Source organism: Scyliorhinus canicula, chromosome 2 (genome assembly GCF_902713615.1).
Source record: "Scyliorhinus canicula chromosome 2, sScyCan1.1, whole genome shotgun sequence".
NCBI lineage: Eukaryota > Metazoa > Chordata > Chondrichthyes > Carcharhiniformes > Scyliorhinidae > Scyliorhinus > Scyliorhinus canicula.
This window is the reverse complement of record NC_052147.1, coordinates 48388814-48405033: the sequence shown is the minus strand read 5'-3', so window position 1 is coordinate 48405033 and position 16220 is coordinate 48388814. Positions and strand designations below refer to the sequence as shown.

At 43.5% G+C, this 16220-nt stretch overlaps 1 protein-coding gene across 8 annotated transcripts in view; it reads right to left on the bottom strand.

Annotated features, from left to right (window-relative positions):
• klc1a (kinesin light chain 1a) overlaps positions 1-16220 on the bottom strand; it is a 149142-nt gene that overhangs the window by 97112 nt on the left and 35810 nt on the right. For all 8 annotated transcript variants that reach the window (XM_038777684.1, XM_038777675.1, XM_038777721.1 and 5 more), the window contains exons 5-8: positions 15218-15443; positions 10216-10303; positions 9652-9753; positions 4467-4640 (exon numbers count right to left, since the gene is read on the bottom strand). In XM_038777684.1, the coding sequence (XP_038633612.1) occupies positions 4467-4640; positions 9652-9753; positions 10216-10303; positions 15218-15443 (590 nt within the window). The remainder of the gene's footprint in view (positions 1-4466; positions 4641-9651; positions 9754-10215; positions 10304-15217; positions 15444-16220) is intronic.

The window sequence follows — 16220 nt, the reverse complement described above, 5'->3', positions numbered from 1 at the left end:
TGGTCACATTTGGGGCAGCACGCTAGCATGGTGGTTAGCATAAATGCTTCACAGCTCCAGGGTCCCAGGTTCGATTCCCGGCTGGGTCACTGTGCGGAGTCTGCACGTCCTCCCCGTGTGCGCGTGGGTTTCCTCCGGGTGCTCCGGTTTCCTCCCACAGTCCAAAGACGTGCGGGTTAGGTGGATTGGCCATGCTAAATTGCCCGTAGTGTAATTTAGTGTAAAAGGTTAAGGGGGGTTACGGTTGGGTTACGGGTATAGGGTGGATACGTGGGTTTGAGTAGGGTGATCATTGCTCGGCACAACATCGAGGGCCGAAGGGCCTGTTCTGTGCTGTACTGTTCTATGTTCTATCTGTGCGGTGTCTGCCTGTGCCTGCGTTGGTTTCCTCCGGGTGCTCCGGTTTCCTCCGACAGCCCAAAAATGTGCAGGTTTGGTGGATTGGCCATGCTAAATTTCCCTTAGTGCCCAAAAAGGTTAGGTGGGGTTACAGGGATAGATTGGAAGTGGGGGCTTAAATGGGGCGCTCTTTCCAAGGGCCAGTGCAGACTCGATGGGGAAAATAGCCTCCTTCTGCACTGTAAATTTTATGATTCTATGAATCTCTTAAAACTTAAATCTAACAGTAACACCATTTCGAACATTTCTTTTTTATGTTTACTTACAGGTCTGAAGATCTTCCGACGTCCATGGGCCGGACCACATGATCCGACAGGACCCGACTCGTTAGGACCCCTCCAATGACCCGACCCTAGTCTTGACCAGGAAGTGGAAGAGGCCTGACGTGGATGTCCGACCCCACCCTCGCAAATGGAATCCATCCGGCTCTTGGAGCGCCCGACCTGGCCTCAGAAGCGACCCCAGCCACTGGAGCGCCCGACTCGGCTCCCGGAACGCCTAAACCAGCCGACCGCGAGATCCGGCCCGACCGGAGAGGCCCGCCCAGCGACTTACCAGCAGATGAAAGAAAAGAGAATTCACGTGGAGGTCCGACCAGGACTACTCCAAGGCCCAATTCCAGGAACGCCCGACCAGACCAATGCTGGAACCGACCAGGTGACCCAGGGTCAGGGGTTATGGGGAGAAGGCAGGGGAATGGGGAGAAAATATCAGCCATTATTGAATGGCGGAGCAGACCCGATGGGCCGTGTGGCCTAACCCCGTTCCTATGTCCTATGGTCTTATGGTCTAACCTGACCCAGGAAGACTGTGCCAGCGATCCAAATTCAGACTAAACACGCCCAAAACGGCAGAGACCCCATGTGAGGACACGAACACTCTGAAAGATAGACAAATACTTGTAGAACCCCGGGGCCCGACCAGATTGCAAACATGTCCCCCCTTGTCCGCTCTGGGGTTCCCACCTGCTTCAAGACCACCACCATCATACCGGTGCCAAAGAAGAACCAGGCAACGTGCCTCCAGAACTACTGCCTGATGGCCTTGACATCTATCATTTTGAAGTGCTTCGAGAGGTTGGTCGTGAGACAACGCCATACTCCCAGAATGCCTTGATCCACTGCAATTCGCATTACGCCACAACCGGTCCATTGCAGTCACTATCTCCCTGGCCCTATACATATCCCTGGAGCATCTAGACAACAAGGACTCCTTCGTCAGACTACAGCTCCTCCTTCAACATCATAATTCCAGCCAAGCTCATATCAAAACTCCAAAACATAGGACTTGGCTCTTCCCTCTGGAACAGGGGGCGCAATTCTCCCATCGGGAGACTAAGTCCCGACGCTGGAGTGAAAACCGGAGTGTTTCACTCCGGCGCCGGAGGCCGCTCACAGCCCCCTATTCTCCCATCCCCAGGGGGCTTGGAGCGGCGGCGCATCATTTACATGTGCCGGGCCTTGGCGCCGGGTAAAAGCAGCGCCGTGTAAATTACATCACCCGCGCATGCGCAGGTTGGCCGGCACCAACTCGCGCATGCGCGGTTGCCGTCCTCCCCGCGGCCGCCCCGCAAGAAGATGTCGGATGGATCCTGCGGGGCGGAGGAGGAAAGGAGGTCCTCCTTCAGAGAGGCCGGCCCGCCGATTGGTCGGCACCAATCACGGGCCAGACCCCTTTTGAGGCCCCCCCCCCCCGGCCGCAAGAACCCTCCTCCCTCCCCCAAACAGCCCCCCCCCCACCCCCAGCATTCCCGCGCTGTTCCCGCCGGCAGCAACCAGGTGTGGATGGAGCCGGCGGGAACCTGTTATGTTGGGCAGGCTGCTCGGCCCATCCGGGCCGGAGAATCGGCGCTCGCCCGTTATTAATTGTGAGTGGCGATTCCCCCAGCGGCCAGCCGTGAATCTCGCCGCGCCGGTTTGAGGGGGGGGTGGGAGAATCGCGTGTGAGTGCCGGGGCGGGACTCGCTCGGAGCCCCGGCAATTCTCCCACCCGGCGTTGGGGTGGGGGGGGGGGGGGGGGGGGGGGGTTTCTGCCCAGGATCCTCGACTTCCTGACCCACAGACCACAATCATTAATAATAAACAACAACACCCCCTCCATGATAGTCCTCAATACCGGGGCCCCGCATATCAGGGATTAGGCGAGGGATCACAAGGGTAGGAAGGCACAGGGGGAGAAGCAGAGGGGGATAGAGAGGGATGGGGCGAGAGTAGAGCGCTGGTTGCAAAAAGCCACACGTGGGGATGGCAAAGATACGAAAGTACTCGGCAGCTATCTTGAATGGCTGTGAACAAGGACAGGTCTAGACGAATAGGGCCAGGCCCACAGGGCGAGTATGGGTGACCCCACAGGATGGGGTCATCCATGCTCCTTAGGGAATTCGGTGCCTTCTCACGTTACAAACTCAACCTGGGAAGAGCGAAACATTCCCGGTGAACCCCCGAGAGGGAGGAGTGGAGCTGGAAAAGCTACCGTTTAAAGTGACCCAGACCACGTTCAAGTACCTGGGGATACAAGTAGCCCTCAACTGGACAAGGCTCCAGACGTGGAACCTCCCCAACAGACGGAGGAGGTGAAGAGGGACTTGCAAAAATGGGATTCGCTTCCTCTATCATTAGCAGTAAGGGTACAGGTGGTCAAAATTAATGTGCTGCCCAGGTTCCTCTTCATTCTCAAATCACTCCCAATCTTCATTCCCAAATCTTTCTTCATCCGGGTCGATAAGTTCATTTGACCTTAGTCAGGAGGGAGGGAGGGGTGGGGGAGAAGAGAGAAGGGAATCCCTAGGATACGAAAGATCTTACAGCGAGGGTGACACGTGGGAGGCCTGGCCCTACCGAACCTCCTATTCTACCTCTGGGCGGCAAATGCAGAGAGGGTGAGGGGGTGACTGAGGGAACCGAAGGCAGACTGGGTCCAAATGGAGGAAGGCTCCTGCACGGAGACATCCCTCCGGGGCCCCTGCTCACAGTTCAGGAGTCTAGTGGTAGTGGTCAAATTAAAGACCTGGAACCAGTTCAGGTGCCACTTCAAGGTTGGTGGTATGTCCATGGAGGCTCCATCTGCAACAGCCATAGGTCCACACCGGCGAAGATACTCCTATGATTTGGACGTGGAGGGAGGACAGAGGGGTACTAGGAGTAAAGGGCATGTATCATATATATGAACAGTAGACTGGCCACCCTGGTGGAACTCTCAGAGACACTCCCAACTCCCGAAAGGGAACTGGCTCAGATACCTGCAGCTGCGTGACTTTCTCCGAAGGAAACAAGAACGTAGGGCTGGACTGCTAGGGGAAGAGAAGTGTAGCGACATTTACAGGCGACATGTAGAAAAGGTCAGGACCCCACTGGACGAGACCAGATAAAAATGTGAGGGGGGGGGGGGGGGGCGAAACGAAGAGGAGAGAGGGGAGGGGGAGAGCGAGAGGGAGAGAGCGAGCGAGAGTGGTGTCAGGGGGGCCCGACCAATCACATCCACGTGTTCTGGTCCTTTTTCAGCATAATCTGAGTGATATCTGTATCATTCAATCCATGCAGGGAACCGTACTGTTCAGTATACTGCAATCAGAGGTGGAATCTTTCAGAGATAAGATGTTATACCATCTACAAACTCAGATGCACATTTAAAATATCCCAAGGCACTTTTCAAACAACTCTCCGACCTATCCTCCATCCTGAACAATCCTTAAGAAAATTAATCTGGTCATTTATTTCATCGTAGTTGTGGGATTTGCTGGATGTAAATCAGTTCCAATATTTTGCTACATTGTAACGGTGACCACAAATCAAAAATAATTGGTTGATACTGGAGCATTTTGTGACGTCCTACGGCTGTGAAAGTTATGTAAATATAAAATTTTGACAGGGTAAGAGGGAAGAGATGCAGGATGAGGGTGAGAATTGATATACGGGTATGAGTTGAATTCATAGAATTGATAAACAGCCCAAGTTCAGTTCATTAACTGGTCATGTAACGGAGATAAATATGATATGCTCTTTGAATATTGCATGTTGTTGATTACAATTTCTCAATTTTAACCGTTTAATATAATTATGCAGTCTTACCAAGTTGTTTTTCGTCTTAGCCACATTTGGATCGTCAGGTCCAAGTTTGGTTTGGTAAATCTCCAAAGCACGCTCATAGTAATATTCTACTTCTTCATACTTTCCTTGGTTCTGACACAACAGTGCTAAATTATTTAGCTGTTTTGCTACATCCGGATGATCTCTACCCAATACCTAAGGAAGTTAAGCATACAAAAGACTTTAGTCTAATATTCCCATTTTTTTTTAAAGTGCTCAGCAGCTCACTGTTTTTCAATGAAAGGATACTGCAAAGATGCTCGATGACCAAACACTATATTCACAGCAACTATTAAATTGTACAGTATATTGATGATGCCGTAATTGACCTTATTAAAATAAAAGCAGCTGAAAGCAGCTTATTTAACAGGAAATATTTAGGTTGAATGTTTCTCTTTCAATTAAGCCAGGAAATTATAGGCCGGTGAGCCTTACGTCAGTGGTAGGGAAATTATTGGAAACGATTCTTAGGGACATGATTTTACTCACATTAAGAAACAAATTGACTTATTAGCGATAGGCAGCATGGCTTTGTGAAGGGGAGGTAACATGTCTGAATCCCGATACGGCAACCCCTTTGTGACCCTGTTCACAGAGACAGAGGAAAAGTGAGGTGTCCAGATGATGTAAAATAGGAACCGCTTGAGGGAAGCGATATCCTTTCTGATGGAACCTGCACGTATGTTTTAGTTTGTCAGTTTATGTTTGTTTGTTTCAATGTTATTGATTCAGTTGGAGGCTGGACACCTTCTTTTCAGCTGAAAAGATTGTGACCACCTCGCACGCACTTTAGTTTGTCCGCAGATACCTCTGAGAACTTTCTATGGTGAGCAGCTCACCTTATCAGCTAAATTGTCTGAAGCCCAGCTCAATTTTCAAAAGGAGCATGTTGGCTCCTCCATTGTTTTTAGGTGCCCCTCTATTCGGCGAATAGAGGCTGCAAATCCACGGTAAACACATTCTTGCCCGTTTACTCCAGGTTACTCAGGCAGTGGACAAACGGCACTGAGGACCCGCCCTGTCTGAGAACCCACTTTGGTCAGCCAAGCTCGGGTATGGCACAGCACGCCCTACCCGGGGATCCCTTTCAAATCGTACCCGTAGCGGCCCATACGCAACCCATTCGACCTTTTCTTTCAAATTTGTTTTCATTTTTCGTTAGGCAGCCCTTAGGCCGCCATCCCACATGCTATTTACATTAAGGAACATTCGGATGGTAAATGAGCAAAGCCTGCGAGACGGCTCACAGGAGAAAAGTTGTTAGGTGTATTGTGTTCATTAAATTCGCTTTTGAAAAAAAAAATGAGGGGAGTCACAGGGTGTGACTTGGCCAGTCATTTTAATGGGTCAATTGGAATTGAAAGACAGATACACTAACAAGTACGGATATTAAGCTGTATTGACAGATACTGTGCTTGATCCCATAGCTTTCAAAGGACGAAAAAGGGTTCACAGCAAGGATCAGCCATACAGGAGGAAGAGAAAAAGAACAAAGAGAAGATGATGGAAGCCTACTTATTGCTCTTAAATGTTGTATTTGTTTATGTCAAAGCAAGACACGTTTCCCCCACAACCCCCGCCGTAAATGTTTCACTCACAACAACTTCCCCGTGCTCAGCTCTGATCAGTGAGGTTCAGACCTGGTGCACAAAATTTATGACATGGTACTCCATGTCATATGTGATTGAATCACTGCTAGTGATTGCAATCCTCTGCATACTCGTACAGACCCTCAGGTTGAGGAAGTGGAACAGGAGAGCCTCCCGTTCCTGCCCCTCAACCGTCTATGGAGTTCGATCCCCTATTTTTCGGTTTCATCAATCCCCTTTGCCCCTCAATGAATAAAAAGCACTGTGTGAATAAAATAAAATATACCCATGTATTATATTGTCCTGAACTCGACTGCCGAGTCAGGAAATGTTATGTGATGTGGTATGAATGGATGAGGTTTAGTCTGCAATGAAATGTTTAAAGTAAGATAAGGATAGTTGTGATAGGTAGAGGTTCCCGGTTTTTGGTAATGCATGTCCCCTTTGACATAGCGCCAAGTAGAGATGTCAGGTAAAAAATTTTCTTCCCATAGTCAAGGACAGAGTAGACGCTCAGGAGCTTGCCGAGGTCAGGGAACACAAAGAAGGCACCCAGAAGCACTCGAAGCAACGTGCATAGGTGATCCTTCACAATATTTTTGATTGTGAGGATCACAAGGAGGGAATGTAGCCACCTAAGATGGACACTGGGCTAACAAGATGGAGAACTGCTAAGACTGCAGGGAAAAGCAGTTTAGCCAAGGCAAGCAGTCTGCAAAGACTGATTAGCATTTTGCAAGCAGCAAAACTAGTTTCTGGCCAGGTGGAAGATCTCAAACCAAAGGTGTTAATAGCAAAACGCTTTGCATATTAATGAGGCAATCCAGATCTGGGCACACACAATGGCAACATTTGGGTTTGAATAGATACTTTAAGTGGATGTCCAGACAGAGCGGCACCAGAAGTATCCACCATAGAGACCACCCCCTCCATCGAGGAGAGACCCTCACATTGGGGGAATTCAAAAGATATCAATTAGGATCTGATCCAATCGATACCTGAAGGTGAAAGCCCGCCCCAAAAAAGGCACGGACATTGGGGCCCTATAAAGATAGACCCCCACACATGGTCCTGTCTGTTGTTTTCGTGCTCCGGCTTTGACTTCGACCCAGAACTTCGACTTGTATCCTGACTCCAGCCGTTGAGCACCAGCCGCCGAACCGTAAGTGACAATACGACGCTCGCTACGCGAACCAGCCCCACTAGACCCCCAGCGACCAGCACACTCTCTGAAGGTTGCAGACCAAGATCGGAACGAAGGCCTCGCTCCCTGACCTTGCCTGTTCCTGTTTAGTTCAGTATTCTGATTGCTTAGTTTAGTTGTAGCTTAGTCCCTTAGCGTGTGCATGCGTATTTATTATATTTGTAATAATAAATACTAATCGTTTGGAACTTACTAATCGGTGTATCGTTTTATTACTTTGAACCTGACCTTGGAATATTTGTGAGGTGTTATACGACACCTGGCGACTCCCGAGCTGAAAATACACACACAGAGCCTAGCAGTGTTAAGCACACGGCCTTTAAACGGAGGCGTGTTAATACACTCCAATAAACGCGAATTACACTCAAGTAAAACGTGCAACAGCAGATAAAGTCGTCAAGAAGGCAGACGGCATGCTTGCCTTCATCGGTCATGGCACTGAGTATAAAAATTGGCACGTCATGCTGCAGCTGTACAGAACTTTAGTTAGGCCACATCTGGAATATTGCATACAATTCTGGTCGTCACTCTACCAAAAGGATGTAGATACTTTAGAGAGGGTACAGAAGATGTTTACCAGGATATTGCCTGGTCTGGAGGGTATTAGCTATGAGGAGAGACTGGATTAACTCAGATTATTTTCACTGAAAAGGTGGAGGTTGAGGGACGACTTGATAGAGGTTTACAAAATTATGAATGACATGGATGCAGTGGATAGTCAGACACTTTCTCAGGATGGAAAAGTGAATTACTACAGGACATAGGATTACGGTGCAAGGGGGAAAGTTTAGAGGAGATGTGCGAGGCAGGTTTTTTTTTAAGGTGATGGTGAGTGCCTGGAACGCCCTCCCAGGCACTCACCATCCTCTGCAGATACGATAGCGGCATTTAAGAGGCATCTTGACAAATACATGAAGAATAGAGGGATATAGACCTCGGAAGTGCAGAAGGTTTTAGTTTAGACGGGCATCTCGATCAGTGCAGGTTTGGAGGCCGAAGGGCCTGTTCTGTGCTGTTCTTTGTTCTTTGAATGCCCAAATTCAAATTGAACAACAGCAATACCAGCAATAAATTGCTGAATTGGGATAGCAGTTCAGAGTGGTGCCACATGCTTGTTGAGTGAATGGAAACTTTAACATTCTTCTGAACAGATGGAATAAATATGCACTTCACTGTAAAATGGAAGATGGCATTCAAAGGAACTCAAAACCTTTCTTGATAAGATTACCTCAGTGCTTACATATTTTGTAGTTACTAATACCTACACAGGTATACTACATACGACTCAAAAATATCAGTTCATCCATTATTACGTTTCAAACTCCAATCACAGTCCAACTTAAATTTTTTTTTAATGAATTTAGAGTATCCAATTTTTTCCCCCCCAATTAAGGAGCAATTTAGCATGGCCAATCCACCTAACCTGCACATCTTTCGGTTGTGGGGGTGAAACCCACACAGACACGGGGAGAATGTGCAAACTCCACACGGACAGTGGCCTGGGGCCGGGATTGAACCCGGGTCCTCAGTGCCGAAAGCAGCAGTGCTAACCACTGCTCCACCGTGCCGCTCCCAGTCCAACTTAAATAACTTATTTCCAATGACATTATTTATTCCTGTACGCAATAATTTAAAAAACTTAAGTAATGTACCAGTCTAAATAATTTCTTTGGTGAAACAAAATCCTACTCAAGAGTCCTGAATCTTAAAACCTGTCTAAATGCATCACTATCCCATTGAAAGTAATGCGCCCACAGTATCCCAAAAGTGACATGACTAGGGATCTACACAACATTAAAATAACTGATTTTAATTAATCTTCAAATTAAATTGATATAACACACTTCCCCACCCCACCAAACTTTAATACACAATACTGTACTATTTTTAAAATCATCATTACTCTCTCACCATTTACATTAATGGTCTGGAAATCTGACAGGCATAAATCTCTCGCTGCCTACATTTATACTTTGATATAAATGCGCAAATGTCATACTACCTATAGCTCTTTCTTTCATATTTAACCAGTCTTCAGTGGATGTAGATTTATAGTATAAACTGCCTATTATTTTTCCTGAATATATATAGGTGAACTGGTCTTGTCAACGTTCAGGTATAAACACTAAAGCTCCTTGGCTAGTATCAATGTTGTTTACGGTGATCATTTATGTAAGATCACAATAACCAACACATACTATGCTGGTGCCATGTCTCCATCACAAAATGGATTCCAAATTCACTTTTTTTTTTAAAAGTATTGATGCAAATTACAAAAGTAATAATTTCTGCCAAAAACTTTATTTTATAACATTACTTCAAAAAGCACAGCATTTGACTGTTGAAGGTTCGACTGTTTCTTCAAGTTACTGACCTTTTCACGGATCTCCAGAGCTCTCTTACACATGGGTTCAGCCTCCCTATATTTTCCCCTTTTTCCATGAAGTACTGCAAGATTATTTAATGTTGCTGCCACCTGAAAGGAATCCAATCAGATAATTACAAGGAAAATTATTACAAAAAAAAGCACCAACGTCTTATTAATTCAATTTAATCAGAGGCTAGATCAAATCCTGAAATATACAAATTTAATTCAATAAATAAAGTGTGGATTTTATATAATGGTATCAAAATCATAAGGTATTCACACCTAAAATAATAATCAAGTAAAATCAGTGGAAGTTCTCTGGAATACAGTACTTCAGGCAAATATGATTTTTGGATTAGGCACTCATGGTCAAGGGTGTGCTCATAATGATTCTTCATAACTGAACCAATAGATGGATTCACAATTTAACCTCCCTACCTGATCATTTAGGAATGGTAGATGTTAATCTCTGCCTGTTGATTTAATATGAAGACATATTTAAACATTATTCTAGATTTCCATACAAATAACGTATAGATGTACAGGGTATACTGAAAGAGAAATACGAACCGCAGGATGGTCTTTACCCAAGGTCTTCTCCCGAATGGCTAAGGCATCATGAAGCAAGTTTGCTGCCTCTTTGTATTTGTTCTGATCCCTACAGAACATTTTTTAAAAATAGGAGCACAATTCAAGTATTGATCTCACGTGTTCAAAAGTTTTCAATTGCAAATTTCAAGTACATGTCCTTCCCACATTCAAAAATTATCTGCTTACATTTATTTTATTAATTTATCGTTTTCACTACAATATGGAATTGAAACATTTATAGAACTGTTTCACTGATCAAGTGATTCCATTTCTGGTATATTTCTTAACCGATGCATTCATGAATTTGATACAATGTTCTGTTCAGCAGTTAAAAACAAAAAAAAACCACTTCTTTCAAGGATTTTAGATATTTTGAAATTGAGACACAGTTCACCAAAGCCTAGATTATAAAATACTGCAATGCAAAGGTTTACATAAATTTTACACAGATCAAAATATAATACAGCAATTAAGTAATGTAATAAAAACTAACAAAGTACAATGGGCAATTTCAACTTGCTAAATACATTCAGCATTGAAAGAGATACAACATCAGCCATAAATATAAATACAGACTATACTTTGAAACATTCAGGCAGCCAAATGTAGCTGTACTTATAGCAAAATGGGACATAGATAAGAAGAAACATAATCTATCACATAAATAGACCACAGTCGTCTATAAAATCTATAAGAAAAAAGGAAACTATTTTGGATTGTAATCTCTGTACCCATTTTGTTTCCTTTCTCCTTGCTGCTTTTTAATTTCTTTACACTTTTTTGTTTTCAGATATCAGATGTTCATGATCCTCTCATTTACAATTCCTCTAAACGTCTTTGGTTGTTTTACTTATCCCATTACTACTCCCTTTGACCTTGCAATCTGAAGTTGTTTAATCTCTCCTGCTTCTATCCTACCACAGATCTTTCTGTTTTGTTCTTTTAACTACCCAACCCAATTTCACATGCTTAAAGCCTATTACATCTCAACTTTCCCCATCCCAATGAAAGATTATTGGCCTGAAATGTTAATTATGAAAAGAGAAACTGATGCTGCCAAATCTGCTAAACTGTCATAAATTTGCTTTATTTCTGTAGCTATTAATATTGACTTACAATGCAATGCTCACTTGATAATATAAAATCATTTGAATAAAGTTATGAATTTACAAAACTTAATCACCAAAATGCCTCAAGTCAAAAATTATAATTTTGTAATAATAATTGATCAGAGGTGTTGCAGCACTATGAGCAAGTAGTGTTCAATATGAGCTGGATTAGTGGACAAGGATATGAACTGAACTGGACACAAGCAGAAATGATAAACTGAGGTTGATAGACCCTGCCATCCCAGATCCATTAAAGGTAAAGATAAGAATTTTAAAAACAGTAAGACTCACCTGCCTTATTATATTTCATATTTATAACTGCATTAGAATGCAAACAGTCTGATTCTCAAGGAACGCTATTCAGCATCTTGGTGGCTAATGAACTTGTCCCCTGTGGCAACTCTAGATAAAACATCTCCATATGAGCCATTCACTCTAAAACAAATCCCTCTTCCAATTTGAGAGACTCAGAGTTATTTTCGAGAGCAAGTAACAACTAAAGAGCTTCAGAAGATGGCATCCCCCACTATATCATAATCTCATGTGGCGATTTGTGTCTGCAGCTCATCAATCGGATTTACCATGTTCTGGGCATTTATATATCATCAGTCTTGCATATTCCCTCAATCTGATCCCTTGTATGAACTAATCTCGATTCCCTCGTCTCTGCACAGTATAATGCACCTCAAATCATTAGTTATATCTATTCAATCTCTAGATACAATTACAAAAAGCCCAGTTGCCTTATTAGATTTTTTAAAAATATCAATCCATGTATCTACAAATTTACATACTTTTACCCCTCCTATGCGTTGAGATTCACCATTTAAGGTATATTTAATTATTTACTCGTTTCTAATATGTTACCTAACATTTTTCTGCTTTTGTCAGTTTTCTGGCTATGATAATGAACTGCTTATATTGTCGTGCATTTATCCTTCCAACTTGCCGTCAGAAAATTGTTACCACTTCTGTAGAGACCGATAACATTTTAAAAGGAAATTCAAACTTTCAGTTAATAGATGAAAAGGATGATATGACGAGACTTCACATTTTAAAACTTTTAACTGTAGCAAATTACTAAAATGACTATTGACTGAACACTATATGTTGTTGTAGGCGACGATTACTTTCAATTGCAGAAAGGAACAGTTCCCCTTTATAATTATCACACAATGTACTCACCACAAAATTACAGTCCTTATAGCAAACAGTCAACAGTTGCTTCCAATGGGTTCACATTTCAGGTTTCTGTTGAGTAGTAAATGGAGTGCTCACGGCGCTGAGGACCCAGGTTCAATCCCGGCACCGGGTCACTGTCCATGTGGAGTTTCCACATTCTCCGTGTCTGCGTGGGTCTCACCCCCACAACCCAAAAGGATGTACAGGGTAGGTGAATTGGCAAAGCTAAATTGCCCCTTAATTGAAAAAATAATTGGGTACTCTACATTTATTTAAAAAAATGTAAATTTGAGTGGCCATCTCCAGATACTTCTGAGTTTTCAGAGTTTTCAAAATCCACTACTGACAGTGGTATTGGTAGTGTCGTTCCTGGATGAATCACCCCCTTAAGATGGTTGAGGAATGCATCTTTTTGACTAGAGAGTCTCCCTCTCCAATTGAGCTCTAGTAGCTCACAAAGGACCCAGAGCCTCTTCTCTCTCCTGAATTCTATTCTTTTAATCCCCTCTCTTTTCCCTTTTACCCCAAGGGTTTGGTGCCAGCCAGGAGCTTCACACTTTGCTCAGCCAATCCCTTCACCAAGTCAGGCTTGCTGTCGGAATGCCACATGACCCACTTTGTTTTAACCCAAGACTAAAGACATGGCCCAAAACATCACAATCTTATAAACCTCATAACTGTAGCATTGATCTCATATCTACGTCTCGAGTGTTAACAATTGAAGCTTACTTTGTTTCTGGCAGCTCCAACATTGCAGTCTGCTCTGCCTGTCCATCCCACTGCCATGCAAGCCTTTTTCTCACTAAATTCTCCCCACAAAGATATTGGGACTATTTCACTTCAGATGTAGATAATCCCCGCTCTACCCTTTTATGGATTTGCCTTTGCCTCTATTTACCTCGATGACCCAAAGGTCTGAAGCCTTACACTCTGCACCATTTCTCCAATACTGATGTTCCCCCAGCCCAATCAACAGCCAAATGTGCAGTGCAGGAATAATCCTAGCACTTGAGGTCTTAGTGCCATCACAACACTTCAGAGATGTTATAATGTTGGATACCACATTAAAATTAAAATGATAATTGGGGAGCTTTGCTTGGGCTGTGCTGGAATACGCTTTACTTAGCATTCAAACTCTTGTATAGCTGACCTGAGAGTAAAAGATGTTAAATTCTACTGCCCATGGTGATTTGTATCGTCACCAGACAGAAAGGGAGGTCGGGCAAGTAATGTTTTTTTCTGTCCAGTTCCAAACTTCACCAAATTTAGTGGACTGGGTATTCTTTTGATTTTATAACTTTAGAGTGTGCAATTCATTTTTTTCCAATTAAGGGGCAATTTAGCGTGGTCAATCCACCTACCCTGCACATCTGTTGGGGCGAAACCCGAGCAAACACGGGGAGAATGTGCAAACTCCACACAGATGGTGGCCCAGAGCTGGGATCAAACCTGGGACCTGTGAGGCAGAAGTGCTAACCACTGCGCCACCATTCTGCCCTATGGACTGTGTGTTCTACCCCAAGCCCCTGCAACTCTTCCATTCATCAATTAAAGATCTACTGATTTTTATTTAAGTGCACTTTGCAAGGGCAGCAACGGTTATTGTACTTTTTCCTCCTCTCATGCTGTTCTCTCCAACACAAACAACTTCTGGCTGATCATCATTCCTACCTAAATCCTTTTTCAACTATGTGCCCTGTAGCCTGTCACCTGGGAGGTAATCATTCAGAACCCCCAAAGGCAGCTGCAAAAAACAAAGCTACTATTCTCAATTCTTGTTCTCTTTTTTGCCCTGTATAATCACTTTCTTCACGATGTCGTGGTGTTATCAGTGGATATCTCACCCCACATATTAGCCACCTTCGTTGCTTCATCTTACTCAAGCACAATATATCTATAGACTCATAGGGTCACATAGTAATTTCCCATATCTCCCTGCTGCTGAAACCAAAGTTCCCTTCATTAAATTAATTGTATATTTTTTCTTTGAACTAAGCGAAAATTAGGTAACTTTTTAATTAGTGGATGAAGTGTGGGGTTTGCAGAGTAGGTGTGCGGGCGCATACAATCCCCAAATTTGGAAAGAAAAAAAAAAAATTTGAATTATATGCCTGGCCTCGTTTTCTGTCCGGTGTCTCCTTTTACAAGTCAACATGGGGAGAAGTGGAACATCTCATACACTCAGGTCAGTTATACATAAACTTCAATGCAGAGTAAAACTATTTCTGTATTCCCCCAGCAAGGCACCTACTGTAGCATTAGCATGGTGTTTTAGTGACCCATGCAATCTAACATTATAGGAACAGAAGAACACACAAGTTTAGTGTTAAATTATCTGCTGCTTTATGCCATGGAGATGAAAGCATCGAGAATATGGTCCATACTACCTTGTCACACTTCACATAAAGGCAACTTCGTCCCGTTAGATGTTACAGGATTCAAGTCTTGCATGATTGAAAAATATTCTAAACATTGAAAACTCCTCAATCCAGTTATCAGGTATTTCACGATTTGTGCTTAAACAGTGTATATTTTATTTGCAATAAACAAATCAACTTACTGCTTCTTATAAAGTGAGATTGCAATAATAGTTCCCAGCAACACTGTTTTCCATAAGTCAGAATTATTTCCTTTGCAAAACTGCATTTTTAAAATTCATACCTTTTCAGAAATAGTACGGTCATACTAACCTGTACACCAAAGCAAGAATGTTGAGCATTGTAGCAACGTCAGGATGATCATGCCCTGATGTTTTCTCCAAATCTTCAAGAGCCTGCTTACAAAGAGGTACAGCTACTTCATACCTGCCCTGGGATGCATATTGTATGACTAAGTTATGTAGGGTCCTTAGCCTGGCTGGAATCTCATAGCCACCCTGCTGTGCTGCAGCAGCTGCACTGCTGTGTTGCTGCTGAACTGTAAATTGACAAAATGTTATTGATAATGTTGTGCATTAAATGTAGAGAGAACGTTGTAGGTTGAAAAAAAACGATTCTATATTAGGTATGGCAGTCATTGGAATTCTATTTACATCTTACATATTGCGCCAAGGCATTTTTCACAAATCTTACATTAAAGGTATTGGCTTACTCAAGGGCACAAAGTTTGTTTTATCAGGATTTCAAAGTGATCCCTTTTGATTTATGCCTTTTATAAATATAACACCAGTTGTATATTGTTTTTAAGTGGCAATTTAGCATGGTCAATCCACCTACCCTGCACACCTTTGGGTTGTGGGGACAAAACCAATGCAAACACAGGGAGAATGTGCAAACTCCACACGGACAGTGACCCAGGGCCAGGATCGAACCTCAGACTTTGGCACTGTGAGACGGCAGTGCTAACTACTGTGCCACCGTGCTGCCCAACACCAGTTGTACACTAAAGTAGATTTTCCTCTGTTAATTAATCAGATATATTCTGATTACAAGTATTCCAAGAAAGGGAACAATTAACATCTAGTTACAGTTCAAGACTATTTAGGCACGTTCACTATCATTTCACAGAGCTGGAGAGATGGTGGGAATACTCAACTTTAAACATTATTTAAAATTCTAGGTGGTCATTTTGGTTTGCCCCATATCCACCAACATAATTATTAAGAGGTGTGCCATCACACAAAATTTCTGTGCTTTATTCTAAACTGGCTATTTAGTACAGAGCAAAATTTAGTACAGAACAAAACAGAATTAC